This window comes from Pristis pectinata, chromosome 21 (assembly GCF_009764475.1).
Source record: "Pristis pectinata isolate sPriPec2 chromosome 21, sPriPec2.1.pri, whole genome shotgun sequence".
NCBI lineage: Eukaryota > Metazoa > Chordata > Chondrichthyes > Rhinopristiformes > Pristidae > Pristis > Pristis pectinata.
The window spans coordinates 2,432,942-2,455,461 of record NC_067425.1 but is presented as its reverse complement, the minus strand read 5'-3'; the positions used below and the strand labels follow the sequence as shown (position 1 = coordinate 2,455,461).

At 49.1% G+C, this 22,520-nt stretch overlaps 1 protein-coding gene across 1 annotated transcript in view; it reads left to right on the top strand.

Annotated features, from left to right (window-relative positions):
- The window catches only part of LOC127581275 (phosphatidylinositol transfer protein alpha isoform-like), a 58,985-nt gene extending 39,321 nt beyond the window's left edge, over positions 1–19,664 (top strand). Inside the window, exons 4-12 of the mRNA XM_052035495.1 lie at positions 6,347–6,438; positions 10,118–10,125; positions 10,997–11,071; positions 11,391–11,474; positions 13,764–13,841; positions 14,379–14,489; positions 15,585–15,707; positions 16,348–16,413; positions 18,685–19,664. Of these exons, the coding sequence (XP_051891455.1) occupies positions 6,347–6,438; positions 10,118–10,125; positions 10,997–11,071; positions 11,391–11,474; positions 13,764–13,841; positions 14,379–14,489; positions 15,585–15,707; positions 16,348–16,395 (619 nt within the window). The 3' untranslated portion in view covers positions 16,396–16,413; positions 18,685–19,664. The remainder of the gene's footprint in view (positions 1–6,346; positions 6,439–10,117; positions 10,126–10,996; positions 11,072–11,390; positions 11,475–13,763; positions 13,842–14,378; positions 14,490–15,584; positions 15,708–16,347; positions 16,414–18,684) is intronic.
- The last annotated feature ends 2,856 nt before the right edge of the window (positions 19,665–22,520 follow it).

The window sequence follows — 22,520 nt, the reverse complement described above, 5'->3', positions numbered from 1 at the left end:
ACCGAACAAAGGATGTTCAATCCAATCCTGAAATTTTTATCTGATGCCCAGCATCCACAGACCTTGGAAACGAGAATGTAGGTGGCTCAGTGGCACAGCTGGTAGAGCTGCTGCCTCTCAGACCCAGTGACCTGAGTTTGATTCTGATCTTTAGTGCTGCCGTTTTGTCCCTAGTTGGTCACTGAATTGTTCCAGGATAGGTGGGTGGTAAGACAGTCAGGAGGGTGTTAATGTGAATGAGAGACTGTAGGTTATCAGGAATGGGATCGACTGGAATTGTTACATGATCCAGCGTATACTTGAACAGCTGAATGGTCTTCTATGTTGTAAGAAAATTTGGATAAATACATGGAACTATGACATTGTGGCTCTTGCAGAGACTTGGCTGTCACCAGGGCAGGAATAGATACTAAATATTCCTGGATTTGTGTTTTAAAAGGGATAGAGAGGGAGGAGAAGAGGAGGAGGGGTGGCATGGAATGCGCTGCCTGGGGCGGTGGTGGAGGCAGGTACATTGGTCAAATTCAAGAGATTACTAGATAGAGGGATATGTGGGAGGAAGGGGTTAGATAGTCTTAGGTGAGGTTTAAAGGTCAGCACAACATTGTGGGCTGAAGGGCCTGGATTGTGCTGTACTGTTCTGTTCTAAGATAAGATAGTAATAATATTATTTTTATCATCTTATTTCACTTCCACTGGCCTGTGTGAAACCCCGAACCAACTTAAAGGCTCCTCCCTACTCCACTTACTCCAGACTCTTCCCAACAGACGAAATAGATGATTTTCTGTCCACCCAATCAAAGCCTTTGAGCATTTTAAAAACCTCAGTGCAATTGCCCATCCTTGCACTAAAATGGAAGGCTTGCAGGCCAGCTTCTTGAAACCTTCCTTGTAATTTAGTTCTTTCACTTTCAGTGTTGGTCTACTGAATCTGGGTCATGCCTAAGGCTGGTGCCATGTGTCCGTGGGCAGATAGTGCTCTTTAGGTTCTTGGTGTAGGTGGGAGGGTGCTGTTGTTGGGAGATATTGGGTGGGAATACACAAACAAATACTTGGGTTATTATTGTGGGCAGCTGAAGATTAGCGGGTGAACTTTGTATTTGGATCGAGTTTCCAACGCAAACAGGATGGTGTTGAGAGTAAGCTGCAGTTTACCTCCAAATACCAAGTGCTGTGTAAATCAGTCAACGATTAATATGTAACTTTGGGAATTAGCTATTGATGTGGTTAGAGGGATTCGTTAGAGTGGAAAAGTGATGCTTGATCAAAGCTTTTTATCAAAGGTTGGAAGAATTTGGGTCAGAAAGTTTGTTTGAGTCACATACTTTTAACATTTTGGCTGCTTACATGAGTATCCGTGAGAAGATACCCCTGAAGGCAATGTGTGTAGGGAGGAGCATGGGTTACAACGGGTCAAAAGACGTGACTTTTTTCGTACTTCGTTATGACACTGCAGGAGGCCATTCATCCCATTAAGTCTATGCTTGCTCTCAGAGCAATCCTGTCAATCCATTTCTCTTACCTCCCTATCACCTCCATACTCATCAACTTCTCCCCTGATGCTTTTCCTACCTACCCCTGGACAATTTAAAGCAGCCAATTAACCAACCCATTGGGATGTGGGAGGAAATGGGAGCACCCTGGGGGAACCCAAGCAGTCACGGAGAACGTGCAAACTTCACACAGACAGCACCCAAGGTCACGATTGAACCAGGGTCCCTGGAACCATGAGGCAGCAGTACCACCTGCTGCATGCTGTAGCTTTCAGATTGTTTTAAGTTTACCCCTCAATTTAGATATCAATGAAGTTTGGTGGACTGCACCATGCTTGATTGGTGTATTGTGAAATAGTAGATGCATGTGGAAGCCCTGTCCCAAAGCAGACTGCTGCGTGAAACTGGCTGTTCCCATCTACACAACAGATTCCACAGATGCATGTTTTTCCTTGAGAGCTCAGTCAAGGTGAAGAAAATTGTTTTAAATAACAGGATTTTATGAATTAATTTGGTTATTTTGCTACTTGCCGGTGACCTCCTGTATTACTGGATGATTCAAACAGTTAACCTCCCATGCTCTCAGAAGCTCAAATTCATTCCATTTACTTATTGAACATGGGACACAGAAACAACCTGGCCAAATTTTCTGCTCTACACCAGCCTTCTATCTCACTCCACCTCTTCCCATTGCAACCTCCAATTCCTTTCTGTATCGTGTTTTTCCAAACTAGAGGCTATTGTCATCTGCACAAGTCCATGTGTGCACAGGTGCAATGAAAACTTACCTGCAGCAGCATCACAGGCACAGCATCAGATAAGCAGCACTCACAAGAACAACATAAATTAAACAAATTGTACAATTTTTTTTACAAGGAAGAACACAATTCAGGGACTTGAGGACCTGAGTTACAGGGATAGGTTGAATAGGTTAGGACTTTATTCCCTGGAGCGCAGGAGAGTGAGGGGAGATGTTAGAGAAGTATATAAAATTGAGGGGCATGGATAGGGCGAACGCATGCAGGCTTTTCCCCCTTGGCTTGGGTGAGACTAGAACTAGAGGTCATAGGTTTAGGGTGAAAGGTGAAATATTTGAGGGGGGAACTACTTCATGCAGAGGGTAGTGTGAGTGTGGAACAAGCTGTCAGCAGAAGTGGTGGATGTGGGTTCAACTGTAACGTTTTAAGATAAGTTTGGATAAGTACATGGATGAGAGAAGTATGAAGGGCTATGGTCCAGGTGCAGGTAGATGGGACTAGGCAGAAAACTAGGCCGGCATGGACTAGATGGGCTGAAGGACCTGTTTCTGTGCTGTGCTCTAATTAGAACAATAAAGACAAAAGTCCATGTTAGTGCAAAGTGATCAAAGTGGTCAGTGTTGCTAAAGTAGTGATTAGGGTTGTGCCGGTTGGTTCAAGAACCGAATGGTTAAAGGGAAGTAACTGTTCTTGAACCTGGTGGTGGTGGTCTTGAACCAGTTCCCCTTTAAATGCCAAGCTACTGATTGGGGGGTTGGGGGGGATGTTATTTACCTCGGGTTCTGCCTGTGGGAGGGGTGCCCACATTCTCACCTCTGGGTGAAGAGGGTTCATCATTGAATTCATCAGCATCTGTTTTGTAGCTCAGACAGTAAAAGTATGGAGGTGAATTCGTGGGGCTAGTGCAGGAGAGGATGACTTGCAGGTGGGATCTGTCTTCAAAACCCTTGGCATCCTCTTAAATAATCTGAATAAGTGATGTGGTAGCACCATCTCTGTCCCCGGGAGCCAGGATCAATCCTGACCTTGGGTGCTGTCTGTGTGGAGTTTGCATGTTATCCCTGTGATAATGTGGTTATTCCCTGTGACCATGTGGTTATTCCCTGTGTTCCTCCCACCTCCCAAAGATGTGCTGGTTGGTTAATTGGCTAGTTAGTTTCCCTAGTGTAGGCTAAAGGCTAAAATAATCAATTGGGAGTTGATGGGCATGTGTGAGAGAGGATGAGGTGCAGGGATACAGAGAAGGGGGAGTAGAAGTATTCGGGTTGCTAGCATGGACTAGATAGACTGAATGACTTCCTTATGTCATTTATAAGCATAGGTATCCATCGATCAGTACCATGTACAACAAAGCTGCCTCATATTAGACCTGGTTCAGTAATACACAGCTTAGAGATCAGTCAGCAAGATTACTTGCTACTATCAGGAGGTCTGTCTTTGAATGTGGATGATTGGGCCTTTATGTGCAGGTACATCTGTTTCTCAAAGGCTTAGGGTTCAATTGCCACTCCAGAGAATTGAGAACAGAAACCTATACGTCATAAAAACAGATCCAGCCAACTGCAGTGGACTGCAGAGTGTGCTAAGCATGACCTGGCTGCTACATTTCCAACCTGACAAGGGAATACACTTCTAAAGTACTTCGTTGCCTGTGAAGTGCTCTGGGACTTCCTAAAGTCGTATATGTTGTTATAGTAATGCAAGTCTGTCTGCCTTTCTAAGAAAAGCACTTGTGTGAAATGCTTCACAAAGTGAAAATTCATCTAGTCTGAGCTCAGTAGCTGCAGGAATCCTTGCTGCTGTGAGTATATCTGGGCATCTGATGTGCAGTGCTGGCAGGATGTGGTTTCCTGAAAGAGTCTTCCTGATCAGCTGTAAATCCCCCGGTGGCAGAGCTGAGATGCTGTGACCATGACCCCTTTCTGTTGGCCATCATCCACGTTTAACAGGACAAGTTGCTGCACATTTGACCTCTGGCCCAATGTAGAAGCTTGCCGCTTAAGTAATGTCATTCTTGCAGCCAAGAGGCTCTTGGCAGGCTGTTTTTTTTTAGGAAGACAGACCTTGCTTGGTCTCTGGGTTTCCTGAACCACTCATCCTTTGTAGACGTATGATGTGTCTGCATAGAACCTCGTCATGTCTCCAGGCCTTGCATATCTCCCAGTGGGTTTATCCTGGAATACATTGATAGTAATATCAGCAAGTGCAAGTTTAGCATGAATTGTTTTACATTGCTCTCTCTGCCTGAAATAACAAAAGAACACCTGTTCTTCCAGTTGGTTACCGGGGATCGTTGATTATCCTGAACTTTGGGACCTCAGTTGACTTGTCCAACTAAAAGCAGCTCTTTCCCAGTGTCCTGCAGTGTGAACCTAAACCAGCTGTGATTGCAGAGCTCCAGCCCATGGGCACATGACCTGCAAGATCAATAGCTCATTTGGTCAAAGTCGTAGAAAGATACAGCATTTAAAGAGGCCCTTTGGCCCACCAAGTCCATGCTGATCATCAGCCATCCATTGATTCTGATCCTACGTCCATTTTTTTATTGTCCCCACACTCCCATCAACTCCACCCCCCCCCCCCCCCCCCAAGATTCTACCCCTCACCCACACACTGGGGACAATTTACAGTGGCCAATTAACCTACCAACCAGCAAGTCTTTGGGAGGTGAGGAAACCCACACAGACACTGAGAACGTGCAAGCTCCACACAGACGGCACCGGAGATCGGGTTGCTGGAGCTGTGAGGCAGAAGCTCTGGTAGCTGTGCTGCTCAATTGGTACTGAGGCTTCCCCAGAAACTTAATTGGGAACCTCCCTGTTTACAGGTATGGCCCGTTCGACCTAGCAGGTCTGTGCTCCCCTCACACCTTCCCAATGTGCTTCATCTCCCTTTCAACACTTCTCAGTGCCTTTCTCACTTGTTCAGGTAGTATCTGTGTGCTTCAGTCTGTGACCCCCAGCCTCGCTGTCTTACAAGCATCATTGGAATCAATGGCACAGACATTCTGTTACAAACGTGCATGAATTTCTGGCGATGCTCTAAGTTGGGGAACTACTATTCTCTTTTGCTGTCCTGAGTGTGGGCTGAGGAATCACTTTCCTGCTCGCCAGTCTTGGCCGAACTGTCTTGGGGAAGTGTAGATGAGCCCAGTGTCCTGCCCCTCGTCAGGTCAGCACATTTGCTTCCCGTCACAGAGCTACACAATGCCTGCCCGCAGGGCCACGTTGTGGAGGTCACTGGTTGGAGGAAATGTGCAGGGAAATGGAACCTTGCTGTGCCTCTAGAAACCCAAAGCACTCACTACGTTCAGGAGAAGTGCAGCTCATGTGTACATAACATAGACCGGTACAGCACAGGAACAGGCCTCTCGGTCCACGGTGTCTGCACCGAACACGATATCGAATTAATCTAACTCTTCTGCCTGCATGTGATCCATTTCCCTCCATTCCCTACATTTTCATGTGTCCATCTAACAGCCTTATAATAGTCTTATAAACCTCTATCAGGTCTCCCCTCGACCTCTGACACTCCAGAGAAAACAACCCAAGTTTGTCCAACCCCTCCTTCTAGCTCATACCCTCTAATCCAGACACCATCCTGGTGAACCTCTTCTGCACCCTCTCCAAAGCCTCCACGTCCCTCCTGTAATGGAGCAACCAGACACAATTACTGCAATAACTAACTGAGTTGTTGAGTGAAATAAAACAAGAGGATAGTATTTGGTTGAATGCCTGTGGAGGATCCTGGAGCCTGCCGTGGTTAGGATGAGAAGTGGGTGCCGTGTCGGGACGTTCGGTTCTGATGTTCCGTATGATGCTGGTGTGATTTCACCTTCTGATGCACAGTCTGACTCTCATTGGATGGGAACAGCAGCGTATCCTTTAGAAGTCCTGGTTACTGGATTCTACAATATCTATCAGGTGACAAACATGAACCCACATAAATATCATCAGCTAGAAAAACACCTGTGGTCCAACCATATCTGAAGTGATTCCATGATCATGTCTCGGTGCTCCTCAGCCTTTGTGAGGAGCTTGCTGACATCAGACTTGACGTGACTTGCAAGACAGTAAAACCATGTTGTTCTTTCAGCAAGGTGCCGAAGTTTGTGCAGATATTAGCTCCTGAGGGAGCGCTGAATGTACACGAGAAGGCGTGGAATGCATATCCGTACTGCAGAACTGGTGAGTGAAACGGCCTGAGCATTGAAGTGGGGTTGTCCGTGAAGGTGTTGGGGGCCTGGGGCAGAGAGTGGGTGGAAGAGGGGGGGGTCTGTGTTAGAAAATTACCCATGTTCTTAAATTGTGTGAATAACAATTGTGTGCTTCCCAAAACTTACAAATGGAAAGCAAATTGATTTATCTTACTATAAACTAATCTCATTGTTGACCTTCACTTTTATGTTGACTCAGCTGAAAGTGCAGTTAGTATAGTCAGTGCCTCAAGAAGTCTCGTGAAAAGGTTTGGCTGTTAACAGCGTTCCTGCCCTCTGGTTCTCCCAGGGCTTTTGTGCTTCACCTCAAAACTATTTAATTTCACTAAATAGCAAATAAAACCAACAGATAAATCTGGAAAGTCATTAAAGGAAAAATCATCCAGTGTAAGAAACTTATTTCAACCACCCTAATCTGCCAACCCAGTTCTTAACTGCTGTGTGCCCAGTCAACGCCACCAGTAGTACTGAGGCAGCCAGCAGTGCAACAAGTCCCTGCCACCACTCGAGGTGCTGTAACCAGATTTGTCAGACCAGCAGGTTTTCTGTAGGTTTGGAAATGATGGGACCCCCAATTCTCAGAGCAACGAGTCGGTGACAATAAATGCTGCCTTACCGCTGACGGCCAAACCCTGTGAAGGAATCAGTGCTGGCAGCTGGTGGTGTTATTTTTGGCTTTCCCCAAAGCAAGATACTTTCACAGGTTGCCAATTCCGACTCCTGCTTCACACCCGTGGATCACCTGATTGCTTGAGTAAGTAGACTGAGTTTAATCATTGTAAGCTGCAACAATTTGTACCTTCAAAGTGCCAGAACATCCCAAGAGATTGAACAGGAGTGATTACCAAGCAAGCAGTTTGACAAAATAATCAATAGGAGAATATATCTCGGCAGCCTCGCTGGGGTGATCACCCAGAATGAGAAACTTTGTGATCACCTTAAACTGATACGCCAGCCAGATTAGACCCTTAACTGCCCTTGTACCCAACCAACCACCTCAGTTGCATTGCAGCAAGAGGACCCCACTGTTTGAGTGAGCATTTGGTGTTAGGGGAGATAAATAAAGTTTGGGCAAAGTGGTACGTTTGAAGAATTTTGATTTTACTTTTGGGATCTGGGCATGGTTGGAAGATGGGCATTTATTGCCCTTTCCCAGTTGTACCTTGAGAAACACCAGTGAGCCACTGCTTTGAACTGCTGCAGTGCTGTGCCAAAGGTGCTCCCGCAGTGCTGTTGGGGAGGGATTCCAGGATCTAGACCCTGTGACAGTGAAAGAATGGCAATGTATTTCCAAATCGGGATGTTGCGTACCTTAGAGGGGAACCAGAAGGTGGTGGTGCTCCCATGCAGTAGATGTTACTGGTTTGGGAGGTGCAGTTGGAGTAGCCCAGACGTATAACAGCAGTACGTTTTGTGGGTGACGCGCTGCTGTCACACTGTAGCAGTGGTGGAGGGGGTGAATGTTTAGCATGGTGGATGGAGTGTTGGTCAAGCAGGCTGCTTTGTCCTGCGTATCCCAAGCTTGGGCATTGTTGCAACGTCTCTCATCAAAGCAAGTGGAGAGTATTCCGCTACAATACCCTTGATGTGTACCTTCTAGATTGTGGAAAAGTTTTGGGGTGTTTAGCTGAGTTACTCACTGCAGGAGACTCTGCCTCTGACCCGCATTTATGGCCATAGAATTTGTGTATCTGGGCCGTGGGATTTTGATGGTGCTGGACTCTCGCAGTAATGCAGTTGAATATCAGTGCTGACAACCAGAACTGGAGGTTGCAGGAAACAGGTTCGCAAGGCTGGGTGGTGGAGGTCACAGAATACAGTGGTGATGCTATGGGGAGAAATTGGGTGCAAATTTTGAGATCTTTTGTAACTGGGAGCTGGTCTGGGTCGGAGTGCATGGGTGATGGTTCCTGGTGAGTGTGGGACGTGGTCAGCAGAGTTTTGGATGACGCAAGGTTGTGGTGGATGCAGGTCAGGAATACAGGGTTGGAGTCGATGAAGGCGCAGGTGAGTGTTTCAACAGCAGGACCACGTGCTATCCATGTGCCATCTGCAGTTCCAGCCATGTGCCATCTAATCAGATATTACACTGTGGCCAGAGTGGTCCTGGTCCTGGGTAGCCTCCCTTCCACCTCTGCAGTTGACTGAGATCCATATTACACCTGAGACTGCAGGATGTCACCGTGCAATGCCTCTGGGTCACGGAGTTCTGATAAACAGGTGGCATCCGCGTTCTTTTTTAACCCGCGGCCAACCCTTTGACAGTATCCCAGTCTCGGCTGTGTGTCGTTCCAAGCTGCCCTTTCGTTTCCTTGCAGAAATCGGCCCCCTTAAGTATGCTGCTTGCAGATGAAAGCAAATGACTGGAACTGCCACACAATATCCTGAGCTGAGGCTGCTCATATTAAATGAGGTATTTGTTCAAAAGACAACAAGTGTAATCTCCCCTTGCCTACTCTCCGAAGTATAATACACTGCAGCTAGGGCAGCAGTAACAAAGATCCCAGCCCTGCAGGCTGGTTACTCCTCTTTAATTTATCAGCCTTGCTCCTGCGCTGGTGGTGTGACATTGCTATGATACTGAGGTGATACTGGATCCCTGCAGCATGCTTAAACTACGCACTGGGTCACTTCAGAACAATGTAAATATTTCATTAAGTCTGCACATAAATGAAAATGATCACGATTTTAAATGTGTGAAAGACACTTTAAAATATGAAGGTGCCCTCTCTCATTTCACTGCAATCAGAATGACTTCCAGACTTTCAAAGCAGAAGCTGTAATGTATGGAAAAGGGAGCCAGCTGCACTGGAACCCACCAGCAGCGATGAGCTGTGTAACCTATACCCTTAGTGCTGGCATCCCTTAAACAGGCAAATGAGTTTTGGCTCTCCGTAACACTGCCCTCCTCCCTGTCACTTCCCAATCACCTGGGGACTTTGTAAAGCCTTATGACCTTGCCCATTGGAATTTTGCACTCAGTCCCAGTGGAACAGTTCCCAAGGTCTGTACAAGCTGAGCTAAGCCTGCCTGCTGCAGCATTCTGTCACTGCCTCAGCAGGAGGGAGAGGCACTGAATCCGAATCCAAATCAATGTTCCAGCACTGTTCAGACGTGAACAAAGGCTCGGGGAGAGTCTACCGTGACCTTGCTAAAGTGAGGTGGGAGCTGTCCAATCTGTCTTCATTTATCCTTTGATAAAATACCAGTACTTCAGGTAATTTCCAAAGGTTATACTAACGATCCAATGACAGTGGTTTAGAGTTTCAGTCCTATCAAAGGAATTATGAAATTGAATTCAGGACCTCAGACAACCAAAAAATAACCTTGAAAGCTGACAGATTATTCTTAAAAACAGCTCCTTCAGAGAAGAGAAGATGCTGCTACTCTCAGGACTTCATCCCTAATGACAGGATAATACCAGGGATGTCTGCAGACCTGCCAAGGTCATTTCTGTACTGACAAATTAAAAATAAGGAGCAAGATCTGTGTGCTACAACACAGTGTGGTGTGTCTGCGATCCACGCTGCTGGTTAATGGGTCAGGCAGTGCGCTTGTCCTGGAGCCATGTTCTGTGTGATTCCTTCTGCTGTTGCAGTGCCTAACTCCTCTTTCTTTTCTCTCCTATGTTGCTCTTCCATTGACTCCAGTTATCACGGTGAGTGTTTGTCCCATAATCAGTTGTGACGGTACTGGGGTCGGGGACTGAAGGAGCGAGACTCTGTTTGATTGATGGGTTGTTACGGCAATGTTTCACCAATGGTGGGTGATGGTTCGGTTGAGGAGGTGGAGAGGAGTTGATTATGGTGGGGAAAGGAAGCAAACCTTCATTGGGTGAGACCTAACTTCAGTCTGCACCTCCACACAAGGAGATGTTGTTGCAGCTTGAAAGAAACAATCTGCTGGTGGAAGTCAGCAGGTCGAGCAGCATCTGTGGGAGGGTTGGCAATCGTCAGTGTTTCGGGTCAAAGCCCTTCCTCGGTCTCTTGTGTCTCTGTTCTTTCCAGCTGTTGCCCTAAAATAGGAGCTACCTCCGAGTGGATTCGGCGTGAGAGCTGAGAGGGGTTCCTTTAAATCTGCGGGTTTGGAAGATGAGATTGGGAGCTTGGGTGTGGGGGGTTTACTGCATCGATCAGCTGAGAAAAGAGAGCTGAATGGTCCCAGCTCTCCACCCTTCGCAATTCCAAACCACCCCAGGTCCCAGTCCACCAGCCCAGCTGCTGATGGGTAAGGTGGGATTGGGCCCAGCCAAGGCCCCCACCCACCTCACCGTGTGGTTTCACACAAAACAGCCACCTCAGAGATCTGAATGGGCCGTGGGCAGTTCTGAAACTGCACCCTTGGCAGGCCGAGTAGGTTCCAGGAAAGGTGGCGGGATGTTCGGCCCTGGTGTTGGGGAGGAGTTGAGATGGCAGGTTCACTACATCCAATCTTCTACCATATTCAGAAAAGAATTTCTTGGTTTGGTAGGCAGCTTGTAATTGTAAAAGTGATGACATTCCAACCACAACCCTTTTGGACTCTGACAGAATGAATACATGAAGGATGATTTCCTGCTCAAAATTGAAACCTGGCACAAACCTGACCTGGGCAACGCAGAAAACGTGAGTCACAAACTGGCACCCATCTACTGGCACTGTACTTCCCCTGTAACGTAGCCCTGTATCCTGCTTTTCTTTTGTACTCCCTCGATGTACTCATAGAATGATCTGTACCCCGGTGTTGTACAGCGACGGACCGGTACCGTACCCCGGTGTTGTACAGCGACGGACCCGTCCCCACCGGTACCATACCCCGGTGTTGTACAGCCACAGCTATCAGATTGCATGCTGACTTGTCAGTTCTGTTTTTGTAAAGGTCTTTTTCTTTGTGTGAAGTGCTTGGACTTGCCCAGATAACCAGTTTGCCCTCCACCCCTGATAGGTACACTGCCTGGAACCCAACACATGGAAAAACGTTGAAGTAGTTCATATAGACATCGCAGACCGGGACCAGATCCATGCTCGGGTGAGTTGGTCGCACAGGAGCTTGTGGGTCTCCTCCTGTGAAGGAGCCGGGGGGAGATGGAAGCTCATTCCCCTGTGAAGGGTAAAGCTCGTCATTGTCTGAAATTGTTGTATTTCATTCACTGCAAGTTCCTTCTGGAATCTGAAGCAATGCCTGTTGAAATGCTGCTGCATTTGGAGAGGAGGTGTCTCTGGCTCCATTGTTGTCCTTTAGGTCTTCAAATTCCTACTTCTGCCTTTGTGGTGCTAAATAATCTTGGGTGCATTGTTGGGTATCCCTCTCCCCCAGCATGTGGGGTTCCCAGTGGACCACACCCCATATTGCTTCAGCCCCTCTCCCACACTCCAGCACTGTGCTGCAGTGTCACTCCTCTGCTGAGGAAGCCTTGCACCAAAGCCGGCTCTTTTTTCCCGTAACCCAGCCAGGCCCACTGAAAGCAACACTTTGCCCGAAGTCAGTGTTTTGACTGCTAACCAAGGCACACCATTCTGGCAAGTGTTGATCTGTTGGTGCGTTACAGAGAGGTCAAGGTCAACGTCAGCTTTGGTTAACTCTATCCTTGGGCATTTTCACTCCCACAACCTTTTGGGTCAACACTTGCGTTGCATTCGAGCAGTAGGAGTCAGTCAAACATCTGCATTGGCTGGTGTCTTGGTGTGTGTGGATTTTGTCCAGCCCTGCCTCCGAGCTGCCGTTCCCAGTGCTAGTTGGCACACTGGAAGTTCTGAGGTCTGTAAGTCAGCCTGTTCAGGCAGGGAAGCGCTAACCCGGGACCCACAGCCAGGTCCTGGAGCTGGGGCACAGAAGGAGAGGATCACACTGCTACAGGTTTTTGAACTCACCTGAAAAACCCTAATTCTACCTCGGACTATATTTCCCTCAACTTGCCCTAATGTCCTTGTGTTTAAGTTGTGAATAATTTGTTAAGTTTATGAAATTTGTTTGTCACATTTGTAGTGTACTGTGCTGCTAATTTTCATGGCAATTAGACCCTGGGTATGTCTGCCCTTGACAATGAACTGGAACATTTCTCCAGTACGTTCACAGCTGCAGGACACCTGAAGCACTTTGCCACTGTTTGAACATTGCAAACGCAGCATAGTTGAGGCACAACAATCTCCCACAAATGATGAGATAAATATTCTGCCGTTCAACATTTACTTCTCGACGGGGTTACAGTAGACTGCCAGCTCAGCATGTTACTGGTTGAGGGAGCTTGCTCTGTGCAAGTGGGCGGCTGCATTTCCTCGCGTCACCACAGCAGCCCATGAGCAGGAGCAAGGGCAGTGACACAGAAAGGGGGGTCTGTAGGTGGAAGGTTTGGTAATTGGGAATGTCAGTCTCAAAGTAATTATCAGTCCCCTGCTCGTTGAAATACTCCCACCTGAGAGGGCACACAGGAACTTGATCCAATGCCCACACCTTTAGCAGTGCAGCACTCCCTCAGCTCGGGAGGGTCACTCTGGGTCGCCTGCTGACCTGGGTGAGTGTTTCACTCACTGCCTGGCACTGCCAACGGAGAGATTTCTGGAACAGGTGGATTTTGCCGCAGATGTTTTAAATTGCTACTGATTGCATGTTTCCTGCCAACAGATGGCACTGATGGGTTCCTTGCTATCGGTGGTGGGGAGAGCACTGGCTCCTGTGGTACTGGCGCACTCTGTTGGTAGAGGGCTTCCTTGCAGCAGCTCCCATTGGCGGGTAGGCTGTAGTAGCCGTGGTAGGCTGGGTCTTGGACTTGTGGGGTGCAGCACTGATGCTGGAAACTTGTCTGATGTGAGAGGGCTGAGGTTCTTGCGGCAGGCAGGGGCTGATACGCGGCAAACAATAGTTGCATCAAAGGAGCTAAGCAATGAACATCTCCCACGAGAGAGTTTAACCACACCCTTGACATTTAAAATCAGAATCAGGATTATTATCACAGTCTTATGACGTGAAATTAGTTGTTCTGCGGCAGCAGTACAGTGCAAAGACATAAAATTACTATAAATTACAAAATAAATAGTGCAAAAAAAGGAGTAACGAGGTAGTGTTCATGGACCGTTCAGCATGGCGCACTCCCGGCTGTGTTCACCACCTTCCATGTCCTTGACCTGAAGCTCAACTGGACCAGATACATGACACACGGACGGACACACCACAGCTACAGGCTGGGTATTGAGGCTCAGGCTGTGAGCACAGAGTACTGGTTAGTGTTTTCCAACAACTCAGCCAATGCAGACTCAGTGGACCAGATGCTCCCCCTTGGGACAACTCTCCAGCTTAACGGCCTCCCTTTCTCCATTCCAGGATTACAAACCAGAGGAGGATCCAGCAATATTCAAATCAGTCAAGACGGGTCGTGGCCTCCTGGATGCTAATTGGAAGGTACAGACTGTGTGACTGCTCGATCCCTTGATGAATAATTGGAGTTGTTTGAAACCAGTACCAATGAGTCATGAAATGTAGTGCATGTGGTCAAACATGGGGGGAGAGAGCTGCCCATCACAGGCCAGATACAGAATAAATCCCTCTGTGTTTATCTACCCTTTAATACTATTGTTGTACCAAACCCCCAGTGTTTCAAGATGCCAACTCTACCCCATCCTGGTTCCAGCAGTCACCTCCACTCTGTCCCAATGCACCCCCTGCCCTCGGACCGTTACATACTGGCAACCCGTCCTCGGTCCTGATGGAGGGTCTGCACTGGAAACGTCAGCTTGCACCGTTTGCCTCCACAGATGCCGTCTGACCTGCTGAATCCTTCCAGTGTGTTCCTTAATGTTCCAGATTCCAGCATCTGCCGCCTCTTGTTTTTGCCTCCATCTCCTCAGGCAGTCAGGGTGGGGAGTAAACGTTAACCTTGCCGTCTCCTCCATCCCCTCGGGGGTCACTGGACACTCACTGCTCTCTGTTCCCCTGCAGAAAAACCTGCCAAAGAGAAGAGATTGGCCACACATGTGTGCATACAAGCTGGTGACTGTGAAGTTCAAGTGGTGGGGCCTTCAGAATAAAGTGGAAAGCTTCATCCAGAAGGTGAGCGAGTGTGTCTGAGCCAGGGCCACTGGGCAGGGACGGACAGGAGTGTGGTTGGGAACTGATGGGGAGTTGCTAAGTGGGTGGGGAGGGGAGGGGATGTACCTGGGAGATGTGTTGTGCATTGTGCAACCTCCTGTGGCCACCGAGTGCTCCACCTCCAGTCATTGGCTTTGAAGTGTCCCCATTTATGTAGATTTAGTGTTATACAGCATGGAAACGGGTCCTTCAGCCTAACTTGTCCACGCTGACCAAGTTGCTTTTCTGAGCTAGACCTGTTTACCTACGTTTGGCCCGTGTCCCTCTAAACCTTTCCTACCTGTGAATCTGTCTAAATTCCTTTTTAAACACTCAGGCAGCTCGTTCCATATACCCACCACCCTTTGTGGAAAAGGTTGCCCCTCAGGTCCCCTAAAAATTACTCCCACCTTAAACTCATTCCCTCTAGTTTGAACTCCCCTCCCCTATGAAAAAGACTGCAACCATCCACCTTTATCCATGCCCCTCATGATTTTATAAACCTCTGTAAGGTCACCCCTCAGCCACCTCCGCTCTAGGGAAAACAGTCCCAGCCCGTCCAGTCTCTCCTTATATAACTCGCCCTCCAGTCTCGCCAATGTCCTTGTGAATCTATTCTGCCCCCTTCCCAACTTAACACCCTTCCCATAAGTCGTCAACCGGAACTGCGCACAGTACTCTAATTGTGGTCTCACCAACAGCTTGTGTAAACGGGACATCACAACTCCTGTCTCACTGCCCCGACCAGCGAAGGCCAGCGTGCCAAACGCAGCTTCACCACCCTGTCTACCTGTGTCACCACCTTCAGGGAACTATGGACGTATCCCTCAGTCTGTCTGTTCTACAACACCCTCCAGGGGCCTGTCGTTCACTGTGTAATGTAACACAGCTGCCTTTAGATTGCTGTTTCCTCCAACAAAACTCGAGATTGGAATGAAAATCAATTTGGGGAGGTGACGTGGCGGTTGTTCTGTGCTGGAGCCTACAGCCTGAGCTCCAGTGTTGTGGCTGGCATCGTGCCTGCCTTTCTCTGTGAACACCGTGTGGCTAACGGTTGTTGTCTTTGTGCGAGAGCAGCAGGAAAGGCGATTGTTCACAATCTTCCACCGGCAGCTGTTCTGTTGGATGGATCGGTGGATCGAGCTGACCATGGACGACATCCGCCGCATGGAGGAGGAGACCAAGAAGGAGCTGGAAGAGGTGGGTCAGACTGGGCCGTGGGGCGCATCCTGAGCACCGCCCCTAGCGTGCAACCTGTCCGCCCCCAAATCGAGAGCACCGCCCAGGTTAACAGGGTCTCCATCTGCAGGCTTCCAGAGTGTTCCAGCACACTGGGTGTGTGTGGGCTCAGCGCGCGTGGGCACCCACACCGGTGGGGGGGATCTCCGGCACGGTGACCAGACCCTGGCGCCGTCCAGTCGACGGTCACAGTGACCAGGCCCCGGCATCAGCAGGTGGTCAGTACACCTGGTCTTCTGACTGGTATGTTATTCCAGTCCCACTGCCCCTCAGCTCCACATACAGCCCGTGCCCATCCTGTGCCAAACCCTGGCTGAGAGGTCATGTGTGGTGGGACTGCCTTCAGGGGTGATGCTCAAGTCACTGCTCCCATGAACCAGAGTAGGTGGATGGGGGAGGGATGCTTGAGTTAGATGGGGGGGGAGGGGGGGAGATGTGGGGGCCTGTGACCTGGGGATGGTTCTGGGAGGTGGGGTTGATGTTGGTCCAGGGGTTGGAGGCGATGGGGGCCGTGGGGTGGGGGTGGGGGTGGGGATTCGCAGTGCCGACGTGTGTTGGGTTTTGCAGGGACATGTGTACTGACTTGCTGCCTCCTCCCCAGATGATATTGAATGGTCCCGTGAGAGGACTGACTGCCACTGATGACTAGTCCCGGACTCTCTATGCAGTAAGTACAGCACCGCCTGTGAACAGCAGTCTGTCTGTGTCTGTGACGCCTGCACGCCATCAAACCTGTATCTAACAACAGCCTGTGTGTGTTTATCACTGGTGGAGTGAAGGGTCCCACAGGGTTCACAGCAGTGTCACTGCACAGGATCCAAGATCGAGTGGATGGTCAGAGGCTTCTTCCCAGGGCTGAAATGGTTGCCACAAGAGGACACAGGTTTAAGGTGCTGGGGAGTAGGTACGGAGGAGATGTCAGGGATCAGTTTTTTTACTCAGAGTGGTGAGTGCATGGAATGGGCTGCGAAAGGGTCTTTTAAGAGACTTTTGGATCGGTACATGGAGCTTAGAAAAATAAGGGCTATGGGTAAGCCTAGTAATTTCTAAGGTAGGGACATGTTCAATACAACTTTATGGGCCGAAGGGCCTGTATTGCGCTGTAGGTTTTTAAACCATAGCACCAGTGCAAGCTGGGTTGCAGGAGGAGGGAATCCCAGAGGAAGGTATTGGTTTATTATTGTCACTTGTACCGAGGTACAGTGAAAAGCTTGTGTTTCAAACCGATCGTACAGGTCAATTCATTACACAGTGCAGTTACATTGAGTTAGTACAAAGTGCATTGATGTAGTACAGGTAAAAACAGTAACAGTACAGAGTAAAGTGTCATAGCTACAGAAAAAGTGCAGTGCAATAAGGTGCAAGGTCACAACGAGGTAGATCGTGAGGTCAGAGTCCATCTCATTGTATAAGGGAACCGTTCAATGGTCTTATCACAGTGGGGTAGAAGCTGTCCTTGAGCCTGGTGGGACGTGCCCTCAGGCTTCTGTATCTTCTACCCGATGGAAGAGGAGAGAAGAGAGAATGTCCTGGGTGGGTGGGGTCTTTGATTATGCTGGCTGCCTCACCAAGACGACGAGAGGTGAAGACAGAGTCCAAGGAGAGGAGGCTGGTGTCTGTGATGCGCTGGGCTGTGTCCACAACTCTGCAGCTTCTTGCGGTCCTGCGCAGAGCAGTTGCTGTACCAAGCCGTGATACATCCAGATAGGATGCTTTCTATGGTGCATCGGTAAAAGTTGGTGAGAGTCAAAGGGGAGAAACCGAATTTCTTTAGCCTCCTGAGGAAGTAGAGGCGTCGGTGAGCTCTCTTGGCCATGGTTTCTATGTGATTTGACCAGGACAGGCTGTTGGTGATGTAGGTGACTGGATATTCTGGGCACAGATGCTCGTGGTAGAGCAATTAAATGCAAGGATGTGTGGGAGGCCGGAACTGAAGGAGTGTGGAGGCCTGAGAGAGGAGTTGATCCATCGGGGGTGGTGGGGGGGTCTGTTGAAGTACAGGGTCTGAGTTCGACAATCAAGGCATTGTTGAGTTGGAGTGAATGTGGATCAGTGAGTACAGGGGCTGGCTGGGAGGACTTGGTGTGGGCAGGGACGTGGGCAGCAGTGTCTTGGATAAGCTGTAGGGAGGGAGACTGCCAGCGTGTCAGTCGAGTGTATGGTTAACGGCACTGGGTTACTACAGGGTGGCAAAAGTGTTCCTGGTGACGGCAAGGATAGGGGTCAGGGAGCAACGTGTGGTCTGTTCCTGCTTCCATGGCCAGCGAGGAGAGTGTGGCATTTGGCTATGGCTCTGCTGCGTGGAACGTGGCGAGTGTGACCTTGGGTCACAGATGTAATTTCCCCAGTGCACGGAGGGACGTACTCACGGTCCCACTGGAGAGGGGGTCAGAGTGCTGACTGACATCTGGGTGAGGGGTGAATCTGCAGCTGGGGCTGAGGCGATGGAGTGGGAATGGGAGACCAGTGGGGTTGGGAAATGGGAGCTACCTGTCGAGGTATGAGAGGCACTGAACGCGGGCATGTGTTGTACTCTGGAATGTGGACACAACATTATCGGTCTCTTGTGTCATCCGCACCCCCGCAAGGGCGTCGAGGGAGGTGGGGGGAGATATAGGCTGGGGTGAGAATATCCCTCGGTTCTGTGCTGCTGAAGGAAGGGAGCATCCTCTGCTCCTGTACCTTGGCAAGGAGTCGGTGCCTGGGGTAGGGAGGGCCTCTAGGATAGGGTGGGGTGGGGGTGTTGGTCCCTGGGGTGGGGAGTATTGGTCCGTGGGGCAGGGAGGGGTGGGGGTGTTGGTCCGTGGGGCAGGGAGCTGTCCCAGGGCTGGTGGAGGTGGGGAGTGTTGGTCCGAGGGAGGAGTCGGCACCCATGGGTGGGTTGGGAGAGGAGAGACCTGTAAACCTGCGTTGATTCTGAGCTTTCTTTCTGTTGAAGCTGTTACCGCGCCTGAGGCTCCAACACTCCAGCCAGCGAGGGACGTCCTGCCTCTGAGTAAACCCCCTCCCCCTCACCCCTCCATTCACAGGATGATTTTTAACAAATCTTCAGATGTTTCTAGAAGAAATTGATTGTTGGGAGCAGACAGAGGAATTTAAAACAAAAGAAAGCACTAAATTTTATCCCATGCAGAATACATTGAGTGTTAGGGTTTGCTGTGCTGTACCTGTTATTATCGATATACTGTGTGTCTGATCCAAACACTGACTGACTGTGGTTTTAAGGTGGTGACCAATCTACACCGTCTCACCGCCTGGCCATGATGTGCTCTTCTGATTCCCACTTCTGTTCATGTGAGGTGATCTATTAACATTGTTAATTTATTGATGTATCATTAATTTATTTGGTTGTCTTAAGTGCAATAAAATGCTCCTGAGTTGCCCCCTCTGGAGCAGTGCTGCATTCCATGTTTTCCAAAAGCGCAGGTACCTCCATTAGGAACTAGTTTGTGGGGGAGGGTTGGGGGGGATGGGAAGGAGGAACACGAAGTGGGGCCATCACAGGATGTTGTTGGTTTGGAGTGGGGTTTGGTGAGAGCCATGGGAACAGGCTTTGACCTCTCCAGAGGTTCGGCCCCTGCTGCTGAAAGGGTGGTTGGGCACATCAGAGGCATTTGCCTTGTATTGAGGACCTTTACGTGCTGGGGATGTGGCTGTCTTGGCACATAAAGCTGTGGCCAGACCCAAGGAGCTTACCTCAGGGCTGAGATTCTGTAACGTCGCTCCCCCCTCGTCCCCCACACACCCCGGTTTACTTTGAGTGCTTAATTCATGAGGTCTGTCACATTCTCTGCCTCCCTGAATCAACACCTTCCTCTGTCGTACTGTAGCCAGTTCTGGTTTTTCGTTTCTTGAACAAAGCATCACTTATTTTTTTAATTGTTTCTCTCATGCAATAAATAAAAATGTCCAATAGCACTAACTGTCTGGACTCTCTCCTTTGGGGGGTGTGTGGGGGTGTCATAGAGAGCTGTACAGTGCACACAGGCACTTCGGCCCACCATGCCATACTGACCCTTCTGCCCATCTACACTAATCCCATAGTCATAGGGGCAGGCACGGTAGTGCAGCGGTTCGCGTAACGCTATTACAGCACCAGTGACCCAGGTTCGATTCCTGCCGCTGTCTCTAAGGAGTTTATACGTTCTCCCTGTGTCTGTGTGGGTTTCCTCCCACACTCCAAAGACGTACGGGTTAGGAAGTTGTGGGCGTGCTATGTTGGTGCCAGAAGCGTGGCGACACTTGCGGGCTGCCCCCAGAACACTCTATGCAAAAGATACATTTCAGTATGTTTCGATGTGCATGTGACTAATAAATCTTATTCAGCAGGGAAGCAGGCCCTTTGGCCCAACTGGTCCATGCTGACCAAGATTCCCTTTTATGCCTTGCCTGTTTGTTTAAATGCCTCTTAAACAAAGTGACTGTACCTGATTCCACTGCCTCCTCTGGCAGTGAGTTCCAGATATCAGCCACTGTGTGTGTGGGAACTTACCCCTCAGATCCCCTTTAAAACTGCTTCCTCTCAAATCTGTGCCCTCTTATATTTGGTAAAAAGATTCTGATTACTGTATCTGTGACTCTTGTAATTTTACATACCCCTATCAGGTCTCTCCTCAGCCACTTCCGCTCCAGGGATAACAAGCCCATCTAATCTCTACTCGTATCTAAAGTCCTCCAATCCAGGCAACATCCTGTTGAATCTGCTCTGCACCCTCTCCAGTGTAACCACATCCTCCCGATACTGTGGTGAGCAGAACTGCATTCAATGCTCCAAGTGCAGCCTAAGATAAGAGATATTTATTAGCCACATGTACATCGAAACACACAGTGTAGCGTGTACACCTCTTTTGTGTAGTGTGTTCTGGGGGCAGCCTGCAAGTGTCACCATGCTTCTGGTGCCAACATAGCATGCCCACAACTTCCTAACCCGTACGTCTTTGGAATGTGGGAGGAAACTGGAGCACCCTGAGGAAACCCACACAGACACGGGGAGAACATATAAACTCCTTACAGACAGTGACTGGAATAGAACCCGGGTCGCTGGCGCTGTAATAGCGTTACGCTAACCGCTACACTACCGTGCCTGTCCATAAAGTTATCGAGGAGGATGGGATACAAACCCACGCGTGCAGAGCACAATGGATTAGCAGTCTTTGGTAACCAGTGCTTGGTAAAGTTGCAGCATAACATTCTGACTTTTGTATTCTGTGCCCCAGATGATGAAGGCAAGTATGCCGTACGCCACCTTCACCCTGGCTACCGGTGTTGCCACTTTCAGGGAACTGTGGACTTGAACCTCAAGGTCTCTCAGGTCATCATTCTTTAGTGTCCTGCCATTTATATATCTGTCCTAATCCTGTCTGACTTCCTAAAATGCATCACCTCACTTGCTGGAATTAAATGTGTGTAAGAGCTGGAGTGAGTCCCATCCCTGGGACTGACACCACAACCAGGTGCTATCAGCTGGGGTCCTGGGATAACTGGCCGTGTATCCAGCCCATATGGTTTACAGCCTCTTCATTCATTCTGATCACAAAGTGCCTCCACCTTCCTTGATAAAACTGCCAATAAAATCAGTCTCCTCAAAGCCCAGCCAGACTCCCAGCATCCACAACCTCTGGGAATGTCCCAAGTACTCTGGGCAGTAGTGGACTGCTCCAGTTTTAAACCTGAGCCCCTCTGAATCCCCAGTCCCAGCAAGAATAGTTCCTCTGTATGGAGCCTAGGGAATGGCTTCCATGTGTTTTTGCCCCAGGTATGATGATCATTGCTGGCAGCACTGATTTTTATCACCCATCACTGCTTTAACCCTTTTCAGCCCTTGTTGATTCATTCTCTCAAACGGTTGCACTGAGAAGGGTAATTAAAAGTGGAGGGAAACTGATATTTAGATTTATCCCCTTTGATCAAAAGCCATGATATATTGGAGCCTGTTTTAGCCTCTGCCTCCGTTGCCCTCTCTTGTCCACTTGTGGAGCTATTCTTTGGAAAATGCATGCCCCAGAATTTTGGTATGTCCCAGTTTACTTGGGGCCAAGTAAGTACCTGAGTGTAAACATTGGAGGCAATTTGTAGCCAATATGATCCCACAACAGCAATGCAACAGGGAGTGGGTGATCTCCAGCTGGTTAATGGATGAGTGCTGGGCTAATAGATGGGAAGTATTGATTTATTATTCACTTGTACCGAGGTCCAGTGAAAAACTTGTCATGCAAACCGATCGTACAGATCAATTCATTACACAGTGCAGTTACATTGGGTTAGTACAGAGTGCATTGAGGTAGTACAGGTAAAAACAATAACAGTACAGAGTAAAGTGTCACAGCTACAGAGAAAGTGCAGTGCAATAAGGTGCGAGGTCACAGCAAGGTAGATCGTGAGATCATAGTCCATCTCATCGTATAAGAGAACTGTTCACTGGTCTCATCACAGTAGGGTAGAAGCTGTCCCTGAGCCTGGGAGTCCGTGCCCTCAGGCTCCTGTATCTTCTGCCTGATGGAAGAGGAGGGAATGTCCCGGGTGGGTGGGGTCTTTGATTATGCTGGCTGCTACACCAAGACAACGAGAGGTATTGACAGAGTCCAAGGAGGAGAGGCTGGTGTCCGTGATGCGCTGGGCTGCGTCCACAACTCTCTGCAGTCAGGGAAAGAATTTGTGATTTTTAATCGAGGTGATAGTTGGCCAGGAGCTGGCGGGAACGGGTGGTGGGACGTCTGGAGCTTCAGCGACGGTGCAGACCTGTCTCACCGGTGTGAGCAGTGGGCCCAAAGGCTC